This window comes from Corvus cornix, chromosome 3 (assembly GCF_000738735.6).
Source record: "Corvus cornix cornix isolate S_Up_H32 chromosome 3, ASM73873v5, whole genome shotgun sequence".
NCBI classification, from domain to species: domain Eukaryota; kingdom Metazoa; phylum Chordata; class Aves; order Passeriformes; family Corvidae; genus Corvus; species Corvus cornix.
In genome coordinates, this window is record NC_047056.1 from 40331236 (window position 1) to 40358024 (window position 26789).

A 26789-nucleotide genomic window follows, 5' to 3' on the forward strand; every position below is an offset into this window, starting at 1 on the left:
CAGCTGAAAATCCTGTAGGTTTGCTAAACATTATTAGTCATTGACCCTTTCCTCAAGGAGTCCTTCTAAAGTGCTGCAGTTTTCTACTCACAGGAGAATGGGGATTACTGTCCTGTAGGCCGTCAATCACCTGAAAAATCCTGAGATAATGCAGATCTTGGGAAAGCTTTACTGATCCCGTAGGTTATAGGAGTCCTTTGATTTGAGGCATATGAGATCTCTTAGGGTACAAGGCCCCCTCACATGTCTTTTAAGCTGCTCAAAGTAATTCTTTTCACTCTTCAGCTGTACCTAACCCAGCCATAACAGTTGAAGTAAACACAGAATAATGCTGGAATTCAACTCTGTAGAGCAGCACAGTTAATGGTATTGACACAGAACTCCAGAGGTGGTGTGATTCTGGAAACGTGGTGTAGATCCTGGTAATCAGGAAAAGGGTTAAAAAAATGTAAATCCCCCAAAGAATGCAGTTCTCCAGGAATGTTTTTCTAGTGTCCCAGTACAGCTATTTTTTTATAAACAGAAAAGCATATGGTTCGTATGAACTCTAAAATGTTTATTTTTTTAGCAACATTTTATGGAACTAATAAATGTCAAAATATTTGATTTCAGCTCAGGAAGAAAATTCCAGCTTTCAGCATGTTATGCTTTTATAATTTTATTGGCAAATCGTTAGCAAAATAAAAAGGAAGCTCAGAATTTTCAATGTGAGATTCACATTAATCATTACACAGGGACAAATCTATCCTTCTGGTAAAAATACATGGGGTTTTAGAAAGAGACTCTTTGGATTTGCAGCATCTTTCATGGTTTCAGAGAGCTAATGAAGTGGGTGTCCATGCTTCAGCCAAGGCTGTGGTTACAGTGTAGCATAAACTAGTTCAAGACTACTTTAAACCACTTTATTTCAGTATGGATAGCGTTTGAACCACAGCAGCTAAGTAGTGGCAGTAAAACCCCTTTAGGAAGCTGAGTAAATATTTGAGTAGTTACTGTAACATGGAAGCCAGCGCCTTTCCTCAGATCAGCTACTGGAGCCTGACCCTGACATGGCTGTACTGACACCAGCTGTGGCTGTACTTGGAAGAAATGGCCTCATCTGCACTAGGGCTTAGGTGTGTGTCCAACCTGTGTTCAGGTTGGATGTCAGGAAGATTTTCTTCACAGAAAGGGTGCTTAAGCACTGGAAGGGACTGCCCAGGGAGGTGGTGGAGTCACCATCCCTGGAAGTGTTCAAGAAGTGACTGGAGGTGACACCTACTGCTATGGGTTAGTTGACAAGGTGGCGTTCAGTCAAAAGTTGGACTTGATGGCTCTGGAGGTCTTCTCCAAGCTAATTGATTCTGTGATTCTACTTTGCTGTGCAAATTAACTGCTAAGACTGATTGATTCTAGCCCGGGTTGTGTTTGTTTTTTTAGGCAACAAAAGTCATCAACTGTGAATGTTTTAATCTTTAAAATACCTAAGTATTTTTTTCTTTTTGCTTTTTTAAAATGTATGTAGTAGCTCTGAGATGTTTTGATGTGTGAAGAAAAAATATTTCAACACATACTGAGTTAGAGACCTCAGATGGAGGTTAAGATGGAAGACTGGGTGCTAATGAAAATTTCATCAATTGCAGATGGTAGATGAAGCAGAGAAGAGTGTTTGGAAGTGCTTTTGCTCTTTTATATTGACCTTGAAGATTTGATGTGCAAAGTTTACTGAAGCATATGCTCATGTGCATGCAAAGCAGGGACAGAGTATTCAGTGCCTGTGTCTTCCTGGTCCAAACTGTGCCACATCCCTGCATATTTGTTGGTTTCTCAGTGCACTGTGATGGCACATCAGTGGAATAGCAACAAGCAGTATTTGTCTGTCAAGCCAGACAAGTGCTCCGTTTCTTATTAAAGAGAGTACATTTTCATGCAGCTTACAATTAGTCTGTGGAAAACGTTGCCACAGGATGTTGCTCCGGGCCAAGAATTCAGCAAGATGCAAAAAAACCCTGAATGCTAATTCTAATAATATTTTTTTTGAAACAGAGATTCAACTCATATTTCAGTTTTGAGGCCAGTATACAACTTTTAAGGATTAGGATAAGGCACAGACATGAATTATTGTGTCTCTGGCTACCATATTGTTTCTTGCTCCTTCCTCTGGCTGTTGTCAGGAAAAATGCTGAATTCAGTGCATTGGCTCCAATTCTGTATCCATTTATCAGTGATCCCTCTGTACAATCTTGTTTGTGGAGAGCATGAATACAAAAACTCTATTTGTGCAGTTTATAGAGTATAGCAGACAGATCATGGTCAGATATACAAAGAGGTTTGAGTAAATGCTGAAGAGTACGCTTTGTCTTCATTCAGTTAACCTTGTAGTATCCTGTACAGTCTCTGGGATGCTGTTGAGTGAAGTGTGCTGGTGTACTGTATACACAGAGAAGTGTCTATGCTTTGTAATGGTTATGCTACCAAAATTCCTGTTTCTAATTAGCCCTTTTGCTGTGAGCTATAAAGAACATATATCACCTTTTGGAAAACAGAGCTAGACCAAAAGAAAAAAATCACCACAGAAAGATACCAGAAAAGGAAACCTTTTCAAAAGATAAGCATTCATACCTCAAGTATTTAACTGTGGGTAATGACATTCATGTTTTAGATTCTCTTCATCTTGTATAAACATGGGTGCTGCAGGCTGTAATCTTGGGGAGGATACATTTTTGGTGTGCTGCAGAAGAAATGAACAAGTTAGGATATCCACGTTTTATGATCAGAATTTCCTCTCCCGGATGATTTCCTGTTTTCAGGTCTTGATTTTATGTTGTACAAACCTGAAAGGGTTGGAGGAAAGATTTCTTTGAAGATAACGGTTGTTTGTTTTTTTTTCTCCTTGCATTCAAAAAACATATGGAGTTGTTTCAGACATCATTTTAGCCCAAGTATTGAACTGTTATTGCTCTTTTCTAAGAGGTGGAATAACTCATGCAATTTACTTGTCTTCTATTCTGTTTAAAAATAGGCCTGCACTCCACGTCATTATGTAAAAGAAAGTCTTCCCTTGAGTGAGAAGTGTTGATTTCAGAGTAGGTAGTTCATCAGGGGTGGGGGTGGAAGTACCTTTGGTTGACAGTGCATCCTTAAACATGCCTTCAGGAGCATTCTGATTTCTGCTTTGCCACTGAGTCTTCTGAGACAAGTCCTCAGCAAGTTTGCAGCCTCCATGCCTCTTTTTTTCCCCCCTGAACTTTACCCACATCTAAAGGGCAGTACGACTTGACTGACCACCATCTTCTATAACGTGATACAAAGGAGGTCCAGGCAGCAGGGATATTTCACATTCTAGTAGGTGGGAAAAAGTAATAGGGATCCAGTACAGCCTAAAAAAGGACTCTGTGGCCAGAGAGGCAGGCAGGAGGTTTAGGATGAGGTCAGAAATCCACAAGTGTACACCTATGGGTTGTTCGCTCCAAAACACAACAACAGCTGCTCCCAAAATGTAGTGAGAACTTCGGAGTTCTAATTTTCAGTTCTCTTGACACAGAAATGTCAGCAGGTCCCAAGTTTCATGTCACTGGCCTACAGTTCCTATAGTCTGTGTTCTTGTGACAACATTTTTATTTTTTCTTTGGTTAATCATTGCACTTTGTTCCTCAGAGTTTACAATGATTTAGAGTCTCAAGATGCAGTATTTGCAGATGTGGCCCCTTTGCTAACATCTCTCCTGGATGGGTAAGTTAAAAGGTTGCAATAAGAAAGCTAGAGCTGAACGTACTGAAATCTATCAGTTAAAAAAAACCCACTTAATAGTGGTGATCTAGTCAAGTTTTGTGGCTTTGCAGTTCCATTTTCCTGTTTTCTTTCTACTCAGCCCCAAGTAAATGTTGTTTCCCTGTATAAACAGTGAAAAAATGGTTTGCAAAATTTAGCAGAAGAGACAAATTTGTAAAAATAAGAAAACCCCAGTTTTTTCCTCTGATCTTCTGTTGAACTGATGCTTCTAATGGAGGATGTTGTCTCTTTTTCTTCATATTCTTGTAGGTTATGTTTTGTAACTTTTGCAGACATTGTATGATACATCTTTTTCAACAGTGTGTTCACTGTGAACACTGTGTTTAATGCAAAAGGCTGTCCTGGTTTTGTGTCCAGCACAGGCCATAGGAGGTGGTGGGATCAATTCCTGGTTGAACCAGAACTGAGCATTCTCAGTCATTCTACTGCTCCTTCAGGCACTGGGGTAAAACTGAATTCTGGTTTGAATACAAAACTGATCAGTACCAAGCACTAACAAATACATGAAGTTACTTCTAGCTACTGAAGCTCATAAAGTGTGATTTTTCATAAGTCCTGAGCCAACTTAAGCTACTCTTGCAAAGAAGCTTTGAAGTGCATATTGTTATAATCCTTGAGGCTTGAACTGAGATTTATACATAACTTCCTTTCTGCTCCTTTTCATCCCTGTTCCAATACCACTTAATTATATGGTAGGGCTGTCATGGACCTTTCCCTCCCTGTAGAGGAAAAGACAGTCCCTTTCCATCCACAGTGGCATAGTTGAACAGTGGCAATCCTTGTTCCCAGAAGCTTGTGCACTGAAGTTTCCAAGGCTCCTTTTCTTAAAAGCGTCCTAGAAGAGGTATCTAAAGATTCTGTGAATATTGGGAATTCCTTATGCCACAGAGGGGCCCCCAAGGGCTCCCTGGCTGAGGGAAGTCATAGATTGCATTGTTCTTGTTTACCAGTGATAAGTAACCACAGTTTCTTTAGCTGAGCAATCTAGGGACCACCAGGTTGCAGGATTTTAAAGAAGTCTTTATACTACTGCTTTCTCTCCCTACTTTTTCTTTTGCAACGATAATTTTGCCTTGGTTCAATACATCCTTAAGTGTCTTCAGACCTATGTGATCTGTACCTTGATCTGCTGTACTTCCCACTCCTAATTTTTAGATGGGGAGAATCCTGTCCTAAAAGCTAAGATTTTTGTATTCAGTTAGGAAATGTTCTGTTATTGAAAACAAAAGACCTGTCTTGTTCTTCCAGAAGTGCTGTTTAAACAGAAGCAGATTCTCAGGAAAGGCAAGTCTGTGCATTTGAGCACAGCAGCCTTCCCACTGTAAATGGGAAACAGACATGCTTAGTCTGAACACTGAACCTCTTTGCTGCTCCTGATTGTTTTAGTCTTGGTTCCAAAGTGGTCTGTAACAACTTCTAGCTTGAGTAGAAGGGAGTGTTCTCTCCTTTTCCTTATTTTTTTCTATGTTTTTCTTTCTCAAGGGATTGTTTCATTTTTCAGTATAAATATGCAGGAAGAAAAGATTGTTTCATATGTAAAACAGACAAAGTATAGCAGGTTTCAAAGTTTACCGTGAGCCATACAGGGCCAACAAGGAGTAAGATAACTTTTCTTTTCTTTACAGCATTGAAGAATCCAACTTGTTTGTTTAAAGAATAAATTTCTGCTTCTTTCATTTCCTTTAACAGTGTTCTCTCCTAGGGGTCACTTTGCTAGAGTGAACACCTGCACTCTTTTCTGGAGAGAAGTGCTACAACACTATTGGTATTTTTGCTTGATGATGAGAACTTTTCTAAGCAAGAATATAACTGTTACATATAATAATAAACAAAGTGGGGAAGGAAGAATATCAGGGCACATGGGTGAATCATAGTCAAAAATCTTCAGACTTCTCTATTTGAAATCTTTATGCTGGAGCTAGAACACCAATGAAGTAAACTATAATAAATAACTATTATTATATGGGTAAATATAAAGTAATCTGCTTCTTGTCTTCCTATTGAATCCCCCAACAATTCATTATCTCCCATACCTACTTAGATATGATACTGCTTTGGCCAGTTTTAGCTCATTTGGGCTGACTGAAACACTGTTTTGGCTTTGGCAGAGAAGTTACCACTGACTGATACCTGATTTGCATCTCTGTCTTCAATGTTACAATCCTCTGCCCACTTAACTTCTAATCATATCATCTGCATCTTGTCAGAACTATTTTGTCCAGGATTCTTCCTGTCTTACAGCAAGCAGCAATTAAGGAAAATTTGAATAGCTCGACTATAGGAAAGTCCTTTAGGAGAGACTTTTAAGAAGACTAATTCTGTTTTTCCCAAGGAAAATGACCACTTGCAAACATCTGGCTCCCTTTTTGGTTCCAAAGATCTGTTTAACTTTGAAATAGGGCTAGAAGTCTCAGTAAGGTACAGGCTGGCCAGGCGGTGTGCATGAGGGGTGGAACTGTGAAAATTACTCATTGTTAGTCTAGCTAAAAACTACCAAAATTAGCATGAGCTTTTCTACTGAGTTATGTCAGCAGTGAATATTTCAAGAAATCCCTCATTTCAGATTTACAGCCCTAATTTCTATCACATTTCATTTTACTGTAGTGCTCTTTGTTTTCAGTTATCTCCTTTACTTCATCAAATCTATGACTAGACTTCTGTTCTATACTCTGCAGTTCATGCTAAAATCTGGAGGGACCTTACTATAGATTCATTGACTGCAACTTTGACTTCACATTCCCAGAAAGGGTACTCGGGTATTTTCCATGTGGCTTATCAGCCCACATTTGTTTCTAACAAGGAAAGTTTTCAAAATAATCCTCCTGAAATAACTGCTTCTAGGCATGTTTAATATGCAAAAAATCACTGAAATGCCATATAAGTATTTCATTACTTGAAACTGTACATTTAAAATAATTAGATGAGGGGTCTTCATTGAAATATGCTGGTATGGGATTGAAACTACATTTTTGATACGAGGAAAAACATCAGATAATCAAAAGCAGCTTTTTCAGGTCTGCCCACAGCAGAGGTAGTTTAGGCAGTGAAATTTTATTCTCTGGCAGAAGAGGAGCAAGCCCATTCTTGCAGCTCTCTAGTAGAGCAGATGTTTCTGCAAACTGTGAAGCACTCCTCGTGCATGAAGGTTCTGCTAATGTCGTATCTCCGAACAAACAAGATAGTCCAGGGATAGGACAGTCCTATCAGCATAACTGCATGTCTTCCAAGGGTTTTGCTGGCACAGTACTGTGTTCAACATCGAGGTGCTGGCAGGGGCAGCAGAGCAGGCACAGCCAAGAAGGGGCAAAACTTCAGCTGCACAACACAGTGTTGGTCCTCCATACAAAGCAGTACTGTGGCTGGATGTGTCTGTGTCCAACCACTTACTTTGCTTAAGATGTTGACTTTGATCTGATTGTGTTAGTAACACACTTTCTAAATAGGATTCATACGTCTCAGTTCAGATCCCTGTGGCACAGACCACAACAGTGCTCACAGCTGTGAACAATTCTTTTTCTGTTATTATTTTCAGCGCAGTGAAAGAGGCTTTTTCAGAGTTCTGTTCATTAGACATATTTACTTGTCTGCTTCAGAAGATGATGTTTCACAGGTTCCTGTTCCTCTGCACTGACACTGTACATTTTCATTTTCTACTTGTCCTTATCAGAGCAGTTCCTGCCACCTTTGTTCCAGAGTGGTCGTTGTGTGCATGCTCATTCTGAACTGGTGCTGTTGGTTTAAAATTTGTGCCTCCTATTCTTAGGGGGCTGTCTTCTCTGACTGAAGGCTATGACTGATGAGCCTGCCTGAAAAAGGCTATGAGAGATGAAGAGTTCCCAGCTGTTAAGATACAAGTGCAGTGGGGTTTGCAGCACAGCACTGTAACACAAATCAAGCCCATCAATGGTTTACTTTAAAATGCTATGCTGTAAACTGCAGTGTTTCAGGAGCTGATTAACAAGCAGCTCAGTAGTGCACAAGCTGGAAGTTGGGCAGGCGAGGAGGTCTAACAGCATCAGTCATTCCAAGCTAAGGATCCCTTAAACGTCTTCTTAGAAGCATCCCTTCAACTCTGCTTAAAAAATAAAATCTGTTTAGGTCATGTTATGAACAGTAATTACTGTCAGACTTTGAGACCTGCAGAAAGAAATCAGGGGCAGTGTATTTATTTTCTTGTTTAAGTTTGTGTTCCCAAATTGTTTGGAGTTTGACTTGCCACCTAACAGACACATTTGGTAATGGTAAAATATATTACAGCACTTCTGTTTTTCAGGTACAATGTGTGTATCATGGCTTATGGGCAAACTGGAAGTGGGAAGACATACACAATGTTGGGACCACAGTTAGAGGGGAACTTAGCATTCTCCATAGAAGAGGAATCAGAACTTGGAATTATTCCCCGAGCTACCCAAGAAGTGTTCAGGTAAAAATGAAGTAAAGGTTTGCTGTCAGTGGCAGTCACTTTAAACTGTATAGAAAGGGTGAAATAATGTTTGTAATGTATTTATCATTATAGATTTCAGCTTCACAATGGTTAATATTTATAGCTTCTCTGACCACCATTTGATATTTGAGGCTTTATACAGGTTTCTAGTCTTTCTCCTGCTTAATCTGATTTTCTAAGACAATAAGATTATGCAGTTTTACTGTGTGTTATCTGTCCATCTGGCTTTCAGACTCTTAATTAAACTTCTGAAAATATTTTAACCATAGTTGTGGGAGTCCAAAAGACTATTAAGTTCCTAAAAGTTTTGTGAGAATTGACAATTGGAATACATGAAGAAGATTTAAATTAGAAGCCAGTCCCAAGGAAGAACAATAGTAGAATTTTTAACTACAGTCTGTTCTTGTTTTAAGAGTTCTTAGATTTTTATAGTTGAACCTAATACAGGATTGAACTGATATGCTCCTATGTTACAGTAGAAGAGCCATTAGAAGTTTTTCCAGCTAAGCCTGTTTCTTTTGGAGAAGGGTATAAGATAAATCAAAGAACCAATTTTGTATGAGAATAACTGTCTAACTCTGAATACTCTCCTGAATAGAGAAGCCCTTAATTTGTGGGTTTTCTGAGGCTGTGAACAGATAACTTCTTACAGATATAGTTTGCCATCTCTGTCTGTTCACTGCTTGCACTCTGCCAGATTTTATACTCGGAGTTCTGAGTGCAATAACTGCCAGCAGAGAAATGGTATAAAAAAAATCATGAGGTGGGAGGCTAGTGGAAAAAAAACAAGCTGGCACAGCTGTTTGGGAAATTAAATTCTATTTACTTCTTCATGTATAAATAAACTGTATATTCTGATTCTTCAAGTTAACATTAACATATGGATGAGGCAAATCCATGGCTGCAGATACTTAGTAAACACTTTATCAGATTGTAATTATATTACAATTAAATAATAGATCTCTATTTACAGATTGTTCATTTGGGGTTGGACTTCAACATTTTTGGGCTTTCTTCAATTTTTTTTCTTTTTTTTTTTTTTATTTGCCAGGCTTATTTCAGAAAAGCCCCAAGGAAGTTACTGGGTTGAGGTTTCTGTTGTAGAAGTGTATAATAATGAAATTTTTGATCTTCTGGCCAAAGACAGTTATGGAAAAGCATTTGGCATCAAACGTGATGTTGTCACAACCAGAGAAGGGAAGAGCGATGTGCCATTGCTGACGCATGAGTAAGTACATGGCTTGTTCCTACCATTGGTGTTAATGCCATGAAGAGCTGTCACAAAGCTGCATTATTGGCACCAGATTGCTTCTAAATAATGAGTTCTTACCATATGTAAAAGAACAGTTCTGTTTCTGTTAGCTCAGTCTATTAGATTGCTGTTGGCTGCAAATGTCAAAATACTTCCCAGAAATAACTGTACAATTACTTTGCATTATACTCCTGTTTTAAGGAGTATAATGTGCCTTTCACTCAGAATGCCTGAAGATTGCTGCATATTTTGTTGTTGCTGGATCTAGGGCATCTTGTCAGCTGTAGAAGAAGAAGAGATAATCCAGTCACAAAGCACTTTCCATCCAGTCTTACTGAATTATAAAATTTACAGATTATAATAGAAATTTATGTACCAGTTGCAAATTTTTAAGCAGCTGTTGGGTTTTAGCTCTCCCTTTATGGGTTAGAGTTAAAAAAATTATAATAAGATTTTAAGTGATCTTTTAATACAAATACTCATCTTAATATTGCTTAATATTCTGTTTTCATAACTGGAGGTGTTAAAGCTGGATTTGTTGTGTTGGCATTTGAACTTGTAGGTCTTGAAAATTGAGGTTCTTCAAACTAAAACCTAAGAAGCAGCAAAGCTTCTCACCATTCACTTTTAAGATGTACCTTCCCAGCATCGGTGCATGCCAGGTTTGATCCTTATTTACACAATTTGACAGTGTAGGAAGAGGTAGGGTATTTAAGGCTACAGCTATACTTTAATGCCTTCTTTTACTTACTAAGCATTACAAAGACTTGTTCTAGTACTCATGGGAATGATTCGTGGCATTATGTAAGTGTGGCATATAAAGCAGATGTACAGTGCTTTCTTGTTATATATAAAAAGCTTACCTGGGTAGTTAGGTGTTAAAAATCATGTGTTCATAAAATTTCATCCATTAGCACAAGAGAATCTGTTTTAGGTGCTTCATTTTAGTAATGGCTATCACAGAATGTCCTGAGTGGGAAGGGGCTCACAAATCGTAGAGTCCAACTCATAGCCCTGCACAGAACAGCCCCAAGAATCACATTCCAGTATCTGGCCACCCCCTGGGTGAAGAACCTTGTCCTAATATCCAGTGTAAACCTCCCCTGATACAACTTGAGGCTGTTCCCTCAGGTCACCAAAGAGAAGAGATGGGTTCCTACGCCTCTGCTTCCCCTCACAAGGAAGTTGTAGCTGCAGTGAGGTCTCCCCTCAGTCTCCTCCAGGCTGAATAAACCAAGTGACCTCAACTTCTGCTCACATGGCTTCCCCTCTAGGCCTTTCACCATTTTTGTGGCCTTTATTCAGGCCTTACACTAGTAGAATCAGCATTAGCTAGGAAAAAAAAAAAAAAATAGGACTAGCAGTACAAGTGGTACCAGAATCGTGATGGTACCCAGTGGAATTAAACTGGACATCTCTCTATGAGTACCCAGCATGAGAACAGATTCCAGAAGGGAGCATGTGCATTATCGAGATGTCTAAAAACATTAAAAAGTGTCCTGCTCCTTGAGTAAATAATGTTTATGAAAAGGAACATCTTGCTCTATTGAAATGTTTAGAAGAGCATTAGAGTTTTCTATGTTTCTGGAGAAAAGTGATGTTTTTCTTCACTTCTCTATAATAATTCTTGTCATGGTCTAATCTCTACTTTTCCAATGGGAATTAGCAGTCAGATATGAAATGTATCCCATGCCAATTAAAATAAAATGCAGCCTCAGTGGAAATAATTTTGTCCTGTGGGACTTAGTCACATAAGCTGACCAATAGTTTGTTTATCTGGGTTTAATGCTATTCCCAGCAAGCCTTGATAAAAATACAAGAATGTACTGGAGGATTGTGCAAACATACTTTTATTCTACCTAGTGATACACATTTATTGATTTGTACTTTCTAGCAATTTAATTGCTCATAGAAAAGTGGGAGCCCAGAGAAATTGTCAAGTGGTTTTCTTCATTGTAGGAGCTACAGAACTTCTTTCTTTCTATGAAATAATAAGCACTGCAATATTCTTGGAAGGATTAACATTTGTATCTAGGGTATGCCTGCTCTTTGGTCTTGAGGTTAAATACAATTTCCATAGAAATTCTGCAAGCTTGATTGCAGTCTGCATGCTCCATAAGAACATGGAATGTATGAAAAATGACTGGAACTTAAAGTGATGAATCCTCTTGCCCTTTCTGTCTGTATTATGCTGACTGGTGGGTTTCTCTGTCTCTATTCCTGTATTTCCCCAACTGTGACTCTACTCCAACTTTTAGTATCTAGCTAAGGCTCTGCTGTCAAGGGAATGAAAAACTCCTGAAAAGGCTGGGAGCAGAACGTAACCTGTGTGTGCTGAATCTTTCTTGGAGGAGCTAATTTTTTACTTTGACTAGACAGGAAAGGAGCCACACAACTTAGAAAATGAAGATGGGTGCATGTAGTGTAGGCATGATGGGAGTTGAACTTTCCCTGTTTCATCAGAACCTCCAAGTAGTTTTTAATTATGGTATTTCAGTAACTAAGATGCTGGCCTGGCATAATTTTATTCCTGAAAAGTGCCTGTTCCACTTCCCAAGGGAGCTTTGCATAGCTAGTGGGTGACCCATCTCTTTTCATAGGTTTTGGGGAAGGGAGAGGTGAGAAGCAGCAGGACTTGTGCCATAGAGACAAAAAAAAATGAGCTGCAATAAGTTTTCATGTGTCCTTCTAGTCCTTCTAGTTAATAAAATGGCTGCTCTGTTTATTTCTGTAAATTTTAATTTATGGCGTAGGAACCTGGCGCCTTGAACTAAAACTCTTAAAAGCCACTTATCTCAGTCGGTTAATACTAAATTCTAATGCAAATATAAATAAAAATATGGACTTGTATCTCAATTACAATGCAAGCAGCGAAAAAAGTCCAATTCATAAACAAGTTATATTAATAATTACACAGAAAGGTTAATAAGAAAAAACAAACCCAAACAAAGTAAGGGAACCATTGAATGAGGCCACCCAGCTGCCCAAAATCTAAAGTAAACAGCTCATGCTTTGAATAAAAACACATCCTCATTTATGATAATATTTCATCTAGAATATATTGGCCTGCTGGGTCTTATTGGCTTCTCCATATATCCATTAAAGTACAGTAGTCTCTTTCCTGCTAACATGTTCATCTTACTGAATCACAAAAACCTCAGTCTCTTTCTTCTTTTATAGCTTGGTTGACTTTGGAGAACTTTCAGCATCAAATTTTTAATGTAACCACAACAGGGCTTCTCTTTGTAGAATCTGGTCCTGGAACGTGCAGCACACAGAGCACGATGAAGTCGTAGCGATTATACGAAAATATTATTTCTGTCAGTCCTGCTGGGGAGCTACTGTGCCAAGGTTGCCACACTGGGTTGGGGATGTTGCTTGTCTTCAAAGCCAGCTGCAGCTTCCCAGTGTAGGTGACCAGCACTGGCAGCACACCCTGAGCCCTGTCTTAGTTGGCAAATGTAGGGATGGGGCAGCAGCTTGGAGCATTGACCCTTTGCCAGCTCCCAGCAGCAGTTTGCAAAAGCTGACAGCCTGGTGCTGCATCCTAGCCAAGGCTGCTTCCCTGTCAGGCCTTCCAGTCCTGGCTGACTAGCCACTGGAAGATGCAGTTCAAGACTTGGGAAGGCAGGATGCGTGAGGCAATAGTCAGATCACCCCAGTGTGAGGCTTTGACTGTAGGAACTAGAGCCACTGGTTCTCTGCTGGCACCAGGTCAGACAAGCAGGAGACATCCCCAGTGGGTGCCGGAGGCAGCGGTGTCACAGTGGAGGCCGGCATGTGTGGCTCGGGATTGATAGGGGAAGTCTGTAGTGATTGTTTACCTCACGCAGCCCTGGATACACAGGGAACTGCGCTGAGGTGGCCGCTTCTCCTCAGCACCTACAGATATGGTGTGGCCAAATGCTTTTCTGTTCTTCAGATGCCCTTGCTCTGGTTTTCGAGGAAACTGTTTTAGTTGAGTGTAGTTTGTTTTCTTTTGTTCTTCTGTCTCCAAACTCTTCAAGTATGGCTCTTAGCATAAAATAAGCTTTTGCCCAGTGTGACTTTTACTGAAATCAGCCAAATCTAAGTCATAAAGACCTTGCCTAAACACATGCTTGTTTTTGCTGACTGCAGCATTGTGGAACCAAGCCTGAGGCCTGTCATGAGAGTTATTAATGGTTGTGCTGTTACAGAGCATTCAGTGACCAGGCTATGATACGCAGTCGTCATTTATAGCCCCACTTAAAAACAATTATTTAGGTGTTCTACCTTCAGTGATTATTGAAGATGGCAATACTGAAAGAAAAGGGTAGGCACTCTTACCTCATTTGTTTTAAACATTGCAAACCTAGGGAAAATCTTTACCTAACCAGTTTATTTCATTTTCTGTGTTTAGTTCACTGTGTGCATTAGGTCTTTGCCCTTTGATTGATCATATTTGCAGCACTTCCTTTAACAGGAAAACAGATAATATGAGATAAATGGTCTATAGAAACTTACGTCTATCTATTCTGACACTGTGCTCATTGAACAGTGGAACTGAACTTTTTTCCAGGGATTCTGGATTTAATTCCAAATGTGAAATATGACTTCCAGAGGCCCAGAGAATTTTTGGGGGGTTTTGCCTAATTCTGTACCTAAGAAAATGAGCTACCTTAGCATAAATTGGACAAATCCACTTCTGTAAGACCAGAGATTCCAGCAGTGTCTTAACCTGTGTCTTTTCTTCCAAAGTGTGGAGATGCAGAAATTTCCATTGCCTCAAGAGCTGAGCTACAGTACCTCTGGACCTGCAAGGCTGGCAGGGCACTTCTGCAGCACTTTCAGGCTGCATCACAGCTTTTGTCTTGAATTTTCATCTTTATCCCACCTGAAAAAGTAAAAATACAGTTGTTTGTGCAGCTCAAAACTGAGAGTAGTATAAGGAGAAGAGCAGGGAAGTGGAAGTGCTGAGATTCTCATTCAAGTTGTCAGCTTTCTTGTGTGATTTTTCCTTCAAGTCAGTTAAATATCCTTTCTGTTTCTTTACTTCTTAGGACTGTTAAAAATGCATCGGAATTTTTGCATCTAGTCAATAAAGGCCTACAGCTGAGAGTCACGCACCCAACACTGGTGCATGCCCATTCCTCTCGTTCTCATCTGGTAGTGACATTGACCATAACCACAGTTGTCTTTGGAGATAACTTTGGTAAGTAGAATGTTACTAAAATACATCTAGAGCCAATTGTTTTTAGAAAAACAGTCTGTGGACTGGGAGATCTTCCTGTTGCTTTTTCTTCCTTTTTCCAATGTTTGATACATTCCCTCAGTTCTTTTCCATTTTTCTAACTTCTTCGTATCTCCTTAAATAACAGACCATTTTCATGTTTGAATGCTGCTTTCAGTTTCATAAAATCTTAGCACTTTTCTTTATATGTCTTGACTTAGAGTTGTTGAAGTTTTATTGCATGAGGCAACTAATAAATAATGTTATCAGAAAGTCATAAGGTATAAGATAGTAAAGATCTTGGTAAGATAGGTACTCAAAGTAGTTAAATTACTTAGAATTACTAATTACATGTCGTATAAAGTTTGTGGTTAAGCTAACCATAATTTTAGAGATCATCATATGCTTTTGGGTGAGAAAGAATTAAATTTTTTTACCCTCTGCCTTGCAAAAATGTCCATCAAATTCAGAATCCTTTCAACTGTTAATAATAGGCTACTGTATGAAAGGACAAAATACTTGTCTAATTTACTATGGAAATATTGATATTTCTACTTTTCACTACTACACCAAGACTTACCAGTTTATTGGTTGAGGAACAACTTCCTTTTGGGACTCTGGGGGGAACTTTGTTTTCTTTTGCTCATGTTATAATTTCAGGCTCTCTGTTTGAGTGGTGGGCCCATCTCCTTCATACTCTGCAACAACAATGTGATTTTAGAAAGTGGGAAATATTTAACATTTTTTTACCTTAGATTGCTATCAGAAATTAAACCAACTGTATCAGCAAAGCAGAACAAACAGTGCCCTCACTTACCTATGGGCCTTGCCAAAAGACACAGTTACTTCACAAATTGCAGCTCCAGCATTCCTGATGTTAACTCGCTCCAGATTCTCGTCAATTAGACTGATGGTACTTTTCTACACTCAGAGTTTGCACCATTAGCACAGCAGCCATCTTGTCTAGTCCAGAATTCCCTTTGCCACTTCAAAGTGCAGCCACCCCACTGTGCCGGTTGCCTGGCAGCAAAGCTCCACAGAAATGTCTAATTGTTGTTGAATGCAGACTCTGGCTTTTGACTCACAGCACATGGATGAAGATGTGCATTGTAAGGGAACAGAGCAGCACTGCAGTTGGGACCTCACTGCAGCAGTGTGTGACAGTGCAGCCTGCCTTGTTTAAAAGGAAAGGATCCTGATTTAAAAGCCAGGTGCCATTGTTGACATCAGATATCTAAGATATCATCAGATATCTAAGCCACTAAATAAAAAGTTCTAAACTCTGTGATGAGTTCTGCACCTTAAGCCAGGGTTGACAAGCCAGCACTTTTCCAGGTTTGATTAAGGTAGCATTTTGATCAGAATTATCTCTTGTTTAAGGAGAGCTGTTTCTTAATTTCATTGTCTAAAACTGAAGAGGAGTGAGAACACTTGGTTTGAGACTTTATAGCCTGAAGCCATTTATTCTGTGTAAACCAACACAGCAGCTCTGCCTACACTGCGAAGAGCTGGCTCATGATTTAGCAGCAGCTTACTTGGAGAAGTACAGAGCTCTGCAACGCAAGTCAGTCTTCTCCTTAGTCAAGTTTTGCAGTTGGAAACTTGCTACTATTCCAACTAGAACTCTTTAAGCACTGAAGGAAGTCTGCTGTCTCTATGACTTGTAGCAGAATATGTGCCTCTTATTCTTTCATGTCTTTCAGAGAGTGAAAGAAAGAGATAGATGAAAACCAAAACATAAGAAAAAAACCAAAACTGCTTTGGGAAATCCATTTTGCATATATTCCTGCTAAGCTAATGTGAAAGCAGCTTTCCCAGAGAATCTTTATCTTCCTTCCCAGCACAGAGAAAGCCAGATGCTTCTGCTAAGGAAGAGGAAGGATATTAGTAGGTAACCAACCTGAAGAAGTAGGAATAATACTATTGAGGCTGATAGCTCATCACGTGGAGATCTTGCAGCGGGATATGAGGGCTGAAGGAAGTCTAAGGGGAACAGCAGCAAAGGACAAAATAGAAGAGGCAGGATGGAGATTTTTTTTTTCCCAGAGCACCGGCAGGTGATATTTCAAATACATAGAACCAGATTTCAGAGCCTACTGTTCCCAAACATCTGAAATCTGCAACTCTAGACTTTGGTTGCAATCAGTCTAAAAATTTGAAAAAAGCCTCTTTAAAGTCCTTACTGGACTCCCATTTCTTGTTTTCCACATGGATATATGAACAATAGGGATATTGGATACAACACAATCTACACCAAAACTTGTTACCAACTGGTACGATAAGTTTGATGAGTAAAACCTTAGATAAAAAGAAAAAGTAATTTAGAAAAAGTCATGCCTGTGGCATGGATTCTGACTTGTATATTGCTTTTGTTAGAATTGCCTGAAGCAGCAGATACTGTACATCCCCTATTGATGCCCCATTATTTTTCCCATCTCAATTATCAGTGTCAGTGAGAAGCTCTTGTTTTTTTCCATTAACCAGGTACTTTATGGGAAGATGAACAAACCAGTCAGAGACTAACTAAAGAGTCTTCCTGCACTTTTCTACAAAGAATGAGAGACAATAAATCCACCTCTTCTTCCAGACCCTCTTCTCCAGTGCAATTTGAAGCAACTGAGAAAATGAAGCAAGTCAAAACAAGACTGCAGCTGGTGGATCTGGCTGGGAGCGAGTGTGTCGGTAAGCGAACGTGTCTGTTCATGGGCATGGATCCTCGTGGATCTAGGTTACAATAGTTGTCTTAGTTCTTTATGGAGGGATACATGCTACCCTACCATCACACAGTGGTGGTTTGAACCCACAGATCCTGGCATCAACAAAATTTTGAGGGCTGACTGATCTGGTTTTACACTGGCATAGTTTAACTCAAAGTATGACCATATGAGCTTGAAATAAGCCCAGGACAGTTACCCATATCATAGATATACTATTTGTTCAGACTGCTTTTATTAGGCCTGTTTTTCTACTCTGAAAATTAGCATGTCTTTGATACAGAAATGTTTAAAGGGCATAAATTATTTAAATATTACAAATATCTGTAATAATTGAAATCACCATGTGTGGATTTTTCTGCTTTATTATGGAAAAAGTCTTGGAGGAAATTAGTGTTGAAAAGATAATATTGTTTTCATTGTTTCTTCAAAGCATTTTCCTTCTGCCTCCTCTATGCACACAATAATTTCAAAAACTTGATTATTTCCTAAAGGACAAGTTTTCTTACCAAGAAAAACCATGCAGCCAAATGTATCATTCCAGAAATAATGTTTTGAAAAGTGAACCAGTATTATGAAAGAGTCTTTTACTTTACTGCCAAGAATTCTTGCTGTTGCTCACTGTTAAACTTTTGTTCTACAGAGAAACCTAATATAATACGTTATTTTTTCATTTGCCCTAAATGCTGAAAACATGTAATTGAGCAACAGGGTGTGTGTTTGTTCTCTCAGTTAAACTAGGACAAACACTTCCTTGGTCTGGGGCTCGGCAGGCCAGATCCTCTAGTGAAGGCAGAAGAGCTGTGCTCACATCAGTGTTAGACGTGGCCCAGCACACGCAGCAGACTGACTGACCTCTGCCGTCAGCTGTGCTGGTGGACATATTCTGCTGAAAGTGAGGGCAGTGTTAACTCGTAATTGTTTTAAAATGTGGACAAATCTAAGTGAGCAGCAGTACCTCAGGCTTCTCACACACATCAGCACCCGGCCCTGTTGGCTCTACAGCCAGCCTGGGTCATCTGCAGCATTTACAAGCCAAGTGGTCCCTTTTTAGCAAACTATGTTTCACTTTGAAAACTCAGCTAAATGCTTTGTTGACATTCATCTAACCAAATGTAGAGAAACAGCAGTTTAAACACATACCCCCTCCCCTATTTGCAGTTTTCTGCTGTAGGGGGATAGCTGTCCACTTTTCCTTGATATACAAGAAGCCTAGGGATGGCTGTATACATAATGACCCCAGTAAAGTTAGCCTGAGATTCATCCTATCTTGGATTGTTATCCACTCTTTGGCAGGGTCTTCCAAACTGTTTTGCTCTCTCTCTGACAAGAGACTCTACCACTCCAACCTCATCCTCTCCCACAGTCACAGTTCTCCAGCCCTCCCTGTCCAGACTCCTGGGGTTTTTGCTATTACTTCACCTTTTCACGTTTCCCTCTTGGACTCCTCATTTGCTCTCCCAGTTTGGAAAATGCTGGCCTAAGGGGAAATCAAGATCTCTAGCCACTCCTTGTACCTGTCTAGAGATGGGAGAGTAGGCAGTAGAGGAAGTTGTTGGCTCCATCTGATCATCCCACGGCCATCAGCTCTGCCTGACATGGATCATGTGCTCTGGGTAAGGAGGAGTGACTGTGGGTGCCTCTGTACCTCATCCACTATCCTGAAGAAAGCTTGAATTTGAATAATGTGATGCTAAATGCTAATAGCATGGTAGAGGTAAGGACAGCAGGAATTAATTACTCTTAACTGCAGCCTCATCCAGACTGATCAAAGAGTTGAGCTTGCAGCACCTCTTTGAATTGGTGCAATGTGTTGCATAGACCAAACCTCTACAGTGTTGCTCAGGGGCAGCATGGCCACATACAACCGTGCTGGGTGGGTGGTAGAAGGGCATCATTTTCCTTTATCCATTTCCTTACAGAAGATCATGCCATAAAGCACCACCTCATAGGATTAGGTGAACACAAATACTTCATACTTGTGGGTGTTGTACAGTTTTGTTTCTGCAGCTTGTGCCATCAGTGCCTCTCCTCTTTTTCCTAAGGGATACAGATGGGGCAGCTAACTCTTATAAAAAATGATGAAACAAAACAGGCTTCTCTTTGGGGGCATTGTGGACTCACATTTTCAAAAGTGGTGTTATTTTGTCTGATCTTAAGGTATTCCTACTTTCTTGGTTCCTTGTTCTTAATACAGGTGGAGCCAAAATGCATTGTACATCTGAAGAGATCAACTTTAACATGAGATGCTTTGGACCATCTGTACACAATGAATCTTTTTTAACCTTTCCTCCACATTACAGCTTTGAAGCAGCTTTGCTTAGTGTTACCACTGCATTTTCCTGTACTGTGCCAGGTATGTCTGGAGTGACAGGGGCAGCACTAAGAGAGACCTCCTTCATTAACCGCAGCCTGTCTGCCCTGGCCGACGTTCTGGGAGCGATAGCAGAGCAGCGAGCTCACGTCCCCTATCGGAACAGCAAACTTACACATCTGCTTCAGGACTCTGTAGGTGAGGGATTATTCTGACTCCTGTTTAACAATATAGATTTCTTCTCCTAATTTTCTGCCCCCTCTTTGCTGTGTAAAACTAGATGATCATCTACTCTTTGCTTGAATGTGGCCTCTATTTCAAAGACTCTGGCTCTGGAGTGAGTACACAGTGACAGTTCTGAACTCCTTCTGAATTTAGCTAAACCTTGCAGTTTTGAAAGCTCAGCTGAAGAACAACATCTCCATAGGATCATGTGAAGGGTAAAAATTGCATTTCACTGGTGTTTCATGTCAGGTACAGTTTAAAAGTTAAACCTCAATCTTTATTACTACAGGATATAATCACATACTTGCACATTCCTTACCATTGTGCCCTATAGCAGCGAGACAAAGGAGGAAGACAGGACATGGCACTGTGCTACAATTTCTTTTTGTGTTTGGGTCACTTCCTTTTCGTTAGCTCCTCATCTACACAGGAGAAGTTTTAAAGCAAATGTTATTCCTGCAGTAGTGTCAGGTTTGTGTCCATTTTTCTTCGGCCAGCAAATATTAGCCCTTATGCTTTTAATCTCCAGTTCAAGACATTGACAGTGAATGAAGTAACAATTCTTCAGAGTTCTGAAATACTATGAATTTTTGCTTAAGCTTTGATTTTCATTTAGTACTGAAGTCCCTACTGTGAAAAGGGAAAGCCAAAAAGAGAAGTGTTTTGTGGGTGCTGAGCCTGATTTTAACCAAGTTGTATGACTTCAGTGAAGTGTTGAAAATGGCAGTTTCCTCCTTTCTTTAATCATTGTCTGTAAACTTCAAGTCTGTTTTGTTTTATTGTCACACAAGATATTTTGCCATTACCCTAAATTTACAAACATTTGACGAAACTTAAATTAAGTATCCAGAGCCATAACATACATGCTGATTAACTGGTGAAGCTAAAAGGGGAAAAAAATCTACATTACAAATTGTGAAACGCTTGGGGGCAAATACCATATTGTTAGATACAGACTCTCCATGAAGGAACTGTCTGTTTCAACAGCCCTCTTCAGGAGCAGTCTTCTGCTTCATGAAAGCAGTGGTAACCTGTGCTCACTGTTGTGTAGATCAGTATGGTACCAGTGTATAACTTACTGAAAATAATGAGGTAAATAAGTATGTTTTGTCTTTTCCCTGCTTTTAGGAGGTGATGCTAAACTGTTGGTGATGCTGTGCATCTCTCCTGGCCAGAAGTACTTAACAGAATCAATGCAGTCTCTGGGATTTGGGACTCGTGCTCGACAAGTTCAGAGAGGACAAGTCAAGAAAAAAAATTTCCCATTGCCAAGTAAAGCAAAATAAAGCTTAAGACTCCTGTGGATTAAAGTATCATTAATGAGTTCCTCAGACCAAAATGTATATTATTGTCCTTAAGCCATTCTTTTAGATAGCAACTGCCAGATAAAAGAAACAATCCTCAGCATGGCATTAGTAACCAATAAACCTGCTAATGATGTTCTTGCTCCAAAGATAATATCAAGTATTGACAACAGCTACCAGCCCTGATGGAATGGCAGAGAAATAAACTGGGCTTTAAGACCTGGCTTTGGTGATGTGTTTTCTTAGTTCTACTTGCCCTAAGGCAGTAGGGCCCTGATTTAGAGTGGTTCTCTTCTGAAAGGCCAAGGGTGCGTTCTGTTTTCTCAGTAGAAGTCAGGAGTCTAAATATCATTCCAGTGCTTCAAAACAAAGTGAAATACTTCCTCCCAGCTTGGATTAAAATGAGACATGTCATTTTGGATTGCTCTTCTATCTAGCATGGATGGGGTCATTCCTAACGCACTAGCAACAGGTAGGAGTATAAAGGAACCCAGCAGCTGTACTGAATGGAGTTTTGTTCTCTGGTTTTAGGTAGGAAATAATGGTATGAGTGAGATGGAGAAAAGAGTAAGGATGTATATCTGTTATCCCTCTGGAATGTAGCTTAGAAAGCAAATGAGGGATTACACAACTTTTTGAAAACACACTTAGGTTAAATGGTTGGAATGAATCCCAGCTCTGCTGATTTCATTAAACCCACAGCTCTGCCTGTTTGGGGGGTGTTTTTGCTCCATGAATGCTGAAAGGCCCTGAACTACACATCCTAATGGGACCCAACTTGTACAACTGTTGCAGTAATCTGGCCTATTGTTTCACTTGCATTTCTGAAGCAAGTTAAACACATCACAACCTTGATGTGGAGCCTGCAGATTAAAAAGGATAACCACACGAATAAAACACCAAACAGCAGCTTTGGTACACTGTTTGTCACCTGCAAGAGGCTTTCACCTTTTACACCAATGGTGAGATAACATCATGCAGGGTTTGTGAATGAAGTGATACTGGGAGAAGTTTCAAGGAAGTTTAAGCAATGTTGGAGGTGAGAAGTAGGTCCAAGATGAGCAATTGGGTTCAAGCATCATCTGATGTGTTCTCTGCATTAAATTATTGCTCAGCAGAGACCTCAAGATCCACTCCTAATATTTTTCCACCAGCAATTACTCTGCCCCTAGTCTGGGAGAGAGGTCATTGTTAGGTCACTGCAAGAAGGCTTAAATTGCAGTGGCCTGCCCCAAAAGCTGGAGTTTATAGTACTCCAAGTCACTTAACCTTCACAAGCACAAATATTTATCCAGAGATTATGTAGCATACTATTATTGGAATTTCACCCTTGAATATATAACAGCTGCTGTGTTGCTTGCAGTTCTGGTACTCAGAACATAAGCATCCAACCAGAGAGCTCTTGCTTTCTTAAATAATGTCGTGAGGGTAAAAAATGCCTTAACTTTACCCAATTCCAGCAGTAACAGAGGGGTAGAAAAAAAATCTGGCCAAGGGGACTTAGGAAGCTGAGTGGTCAGTAAAGCAGTCTCAGGTGAGAAAGTGTCAGAGTGAAGAATGTCAGCCTGGTAAACGAAATGCAGGAGCAGCTTCAAGCTCACCTTAGTCTGTGGACAGCTGCGCTACTAAAGCCACCTGGATTACAGCTCAAAGAGAGGTTAAGTAACAAGGGCTGATCCCACCAGCAGTTATAAGTAACTTTCTCAAGTATTTTAAGGATTTGACATTTCTAAGTGTTACACAGAAATGCAACTTGCCATGAGCTGTTCTTTCTTTCCTTTTTCTGAAAAACTGCCCTTCAAAACTTTGAATTTATTTATAATCTGTGTTGTAGGAGAAAAGCAGAAACATTTATTATTGAAACAGAGAAATAAACCCCTCAAATATGAGCAAATACCAAAAGGTTAAGTTTCTACATTACCATTAACTCTGCCAAACAGAGTATGCAGCATTCCCTATTCCTGTTTTCCTTGTCAGCGTAGCATATCACTCACTGTTTGACCTGCACAACGGAGTGTACAGGATATGCAGGGCAACAAGGTTAACATTTTGTTCTAAGAACATTCAGGTTTGGAATTTCCTGGGTTATAGAGATCTGGTTGCTCAATCCCTGTGTCAGAAGGGAAGAAGGGTAAAAGTTGTAAGGGTGAAATGGCTTTACTCTCGCGTCTAAGCTGAATTGTCTTCTGTCCCAAGAGTCACTCAGGCCTGCCAAAGGAGGATATTCAGACATGAAACTGATGTCTTGGGGAGAAAGCAAAACAGCATGTGCAAGGCCCTATACTTCTTTGCTGTAATTTTTCAGTGTTTAGATCTTTCATGCTTTGAAATTACATCTATTTTAGAAAAGCAGACTGACAGATATTCACAGAGCTGACCTCAAGGTTTCCCTCATTGGCTAAAGCCTATCCTGATAAACCAGTCCTCACTATCTTGGCACTGTAAAGGTGAAACACACATACCAACACTGGGAGAAAGAAAAAAAAGTGATATTCAAAAGCATTCTAAAATATTGCAAAGAAGGGCATAAGCACCAGGGAAAAGGTGGTTGTTCTTAAGAGTGCCCATGTAGTCAATATGCTAAAACAGCTTTGCTCTCTTCTAGGGCAGGGGCACAAGCAAATAAGAGTAAAAACAACATAAATCAGGAGAAGATCCTTTCAATGAAGTCCACAAGTGCATAATGCAGAATTCAGCTGGTCTGTTGGTGCACTGAAGTGAGAGCACTCTCAACCCTGCTTCGGACAAGTCACTGGGTCACTGTGTCAGAGTGCTGCTCATTATAGAGGGGTGCTCTTTCCTGTCCATGATCCACATGCCTTGGTGGCAGTCGACACATTAACCTTCCACTGCTGGGCTCTCTTTCTCCTCCCCTGGGCCCCAACTTTCTCCTGTGACAGTTCAGTCAGTGTTCATCTATGTCACACCTCCCACTGTCCCCTGGCTAGCCCTAGGAAATAGGCACACATCCACATAATGCTGCAAGGCACCACAAATGCCAGCTACCCATGGAACCGGCCCTCAGGAGCGCCTCTTTAATTTATGCTGCTGCCTTCATCACCCTGCAGAGGAGCCAAGCAAATAATTCCAGCAGCAGTAGCCAGAAGCCTCCAACTCTTCCTCAAAGAGCCTGCCCACTACAGAAACTACAGCAAACACAAGAGAATTTGCTCTTGTGAATACTTTTGGTACTCAGCATCCTGGTTTAATGTCCAGGTGGCCAAGGCGCCAATGGTGTGAAGCCTGACCAGCACAGCATCTGCCTGGGAGGCCCAGAGTCTCACAGTCATGCAGATGTACCCCAGACCACCTTACTTAAAAGTGGAAGCAGCTTCCACACTCCTAACCCATAGGCCAAGCACCCTCCCAGAAGCAGAAACTTTGGATCCAGTTCAAAGACAAGTGTTTGGGCTTCTGTCTCTCCCAGTACATGTGAATGCTCTGGCTTGAAGGTCATTCAGCAGATCTGGAGATGGGGCAGGAAAAATGGGACTCTGTGAGACCAATCCTCAAGGCCTAACAGCAGCAAGTGCTTGTCTAAGGTTATATACACAGATACGTCTGCACATAGACCTACACAAAGTTAGCAGAAATCTAGACTTATCTAGAATCACACAATGACCTTTAAAGTACAAATCCGAAATTTTGCCTAAAAGTACAGTTTGGTGCCCACATTTCTCTGTGGATTTATCATTACATATGGAATTTATCATCTGTGGTTGGTGGTTCGCCTTGCAGCCAAAGGAAAGGGATTAACAGGATAGATCCACTTTCTTCAATACCTCTGCCTCCCTAATCTAGCAAGGGAGTCCAGGCAAATGGTTTAGAGCCCCAACTCTCAAGTTTACCACAGCCAGAGGAACTGATCACTCAAGGACCTAATCTTGAAGACCATACAACTGCTGTGGAGGCATTTCACTTACAAGTTCCAGCCTTGAACCCTACCATGCCTGCCCAGCCCTGCCGTGCTGGTCCAACACGTCTTTCAGCCTTTGCAAATCTGTCCCCAGCTCCCTTGCAGCACTCAGCTTTCCGAATAGGGCAAGGCAGCATGAAATGAGGCAGAGCAGACTACATGGCACAGGAGCAGGTCCCCATCAGTTCTCTCTGAAGATGTTTTACTTGGCACTTGCAAGAAACATCTTTGTGCAGGGCAGTTTACCATTTTTTAGCTTTGAGTGCTAAGCTCACACTGTTGTTCACAGCACTCTGCACCCTCTCCAGACAAGCCCTAAATCTTCCTCATCACCTAGGAACACTCTTCTCAGCAGAGCCCAAGAAAGCCCTGTGATCCACAATTGCTTAAGAGAGCTGCATATCGTCGTGAGGTTAAAGCAAACTGGTAATTAGACTAGCCAGTGCCTTTTGCCCACTCTTAAACAAAACCTTGACCTGTGCTGACGTTTGAAAATTATATATTTAATTTCCATGTGTGGCTTCATGACTTGGCAGCAGCCACACCACAAAAAGAGGTTGCTTTTAGCCAGGCTAGAAAAACCATAATCAGCATTTAGAACCCAGGGTTCCAACAAGCATTGGAAGGTTCACAAAAATGTTTAATTTGTTATTAAATTGCTGATTCCATTTTGTGAAGCACTTTTCCAAACCCTTGCAAAACGCGAGGACAGGCAGCATGAAGTGGTTATTGGAAAAGGCTTTTGGCTCTTGCTATAAATAAGCAATTGCAAGCTGATGGGCTTGCAAGAACCTTCCAGCCAGAAGAAGAAGCAGCAGCATCTGGTCATGGAGAAGCAAACGGGCCCAGAGTGCAGGGATGCCAAAAGAGTCTGCAGCCTTTCACAAAACCAACTTGGCATTTGAACAAGGACATTAACCATAGCCTCAGCCAGATCAAAATGCCACACATCGTATAATGGAGGGCAGGAGGGGATCTAATTGAAGGGCATGAGTGAGGGGAAACACTGCCTACAACTATTTTTGCCTTCTCTTACATCCACTTTTATCAAACCAAGTTTTATCTTGCAATGCATCTTCCTCTTTTTATTTTTTTTTATTTTAAAAAAATCTATGTGCCTTCTTGAATTCATTAAAGTATCTCATGATATTAGCACATCTTATTCACAGACTTGCAGGCCTAAAGTTGCACCTCTGCTCATTTCTCTGAGGAACCTCAGTTAAGTCAAATTATCATCCCCTTCTTCTCCCAGCTCCCCTGGCTTCATGTTTGCAAGTATTTCCTCCAACATGTATCCCCCCCCTCTTACTCTTTTTATGCTACATGAAATTGCTATCCTGGCTGGGATGTGTCAGTTCACTTAAAGGCAGTACCAGGAGTGGCTTTCCTTTTCATTTTCCTCTGGACTTTACTTGTGTGCCTCTTCTACATAAAACAAGACAAAACAAATAAACCCAAAGCACCACCAACAAAAAAACCCCAGCACACTACTATAAAAAGCTTTGGAAGCCACACCAGAGGCTCTGAATTTCCAAGAGACAAAAGATGATAGCTCCTCCCTCACTTCAGCTGTCTGGGTTTTTTGTAGCATGAGCCTCCCCCACCTCCTTCTGAGCATGCACACACACACAGAGACTTTGCCCACTACATTTTCTGTC

The 26789-nt window shown here is 40.5% G+C and overlaps 1 protein-coding gene and 1 long non-coding RNA gene across 8 annotated transcripts in view; one reads left to right on the forward strand and one right to left on the reverse strand.

The window, feature by feature from the left end:
• KIF25 (kinesin family member 25) overlaps positions 1-21440 on the forward strand; it is a 41090-nt gene extending 19650 nt beyond the window's left edge. For 4 of the 6 annotated variants that reach the window (XM_039569051.1, XM_039569050.1, XM_039569054.1 and 1 more), the window contains 7 exons: positions 3637-3711; positions 8045-8194; positions 9267-9443; positions 14489-14640; positions 17143-17340; positions 19729-19884; positions 21040-21440. In XM_039569051.1, coding sequence (XP_039424985.1) covers positions 3637-3711; positions 8045-8194; positions 9267-9443; positions 14489-14640; positions 17143-17340; positions 19729-19884; positions 21040-21197 — 1066 coding nt within the window. In that variant the 3' untranslated portion in view covers positions 21198-21440. The other 2 variants (XM_039569052.1, XM_039569053.1) reach the window with 2 other exon arrangements.
• Positions 9438-15632, reverse strand: LOC104684333. 2 transcript variants are annotated; one of them, XR_750935.4, is made up of 4 exons: positions 15476-15632; positions 15239-15356; positions 14107-14322; positions 9438-9748 (listed from the first exon to the last, which is right to left on the reverse strand). It is a non-coding gene; the product is annotated as an uncharacterized LOC104684333 (long non-coding RNA). The 2 variants fall into 2 exon arrangements; XR_750934.4 differs by lacking the exon at positions 9438-9748 and having other exon boundaries at positions 11160-14322.
• Positions 21441-26789: the final 5349 nt, after the last annotated feature.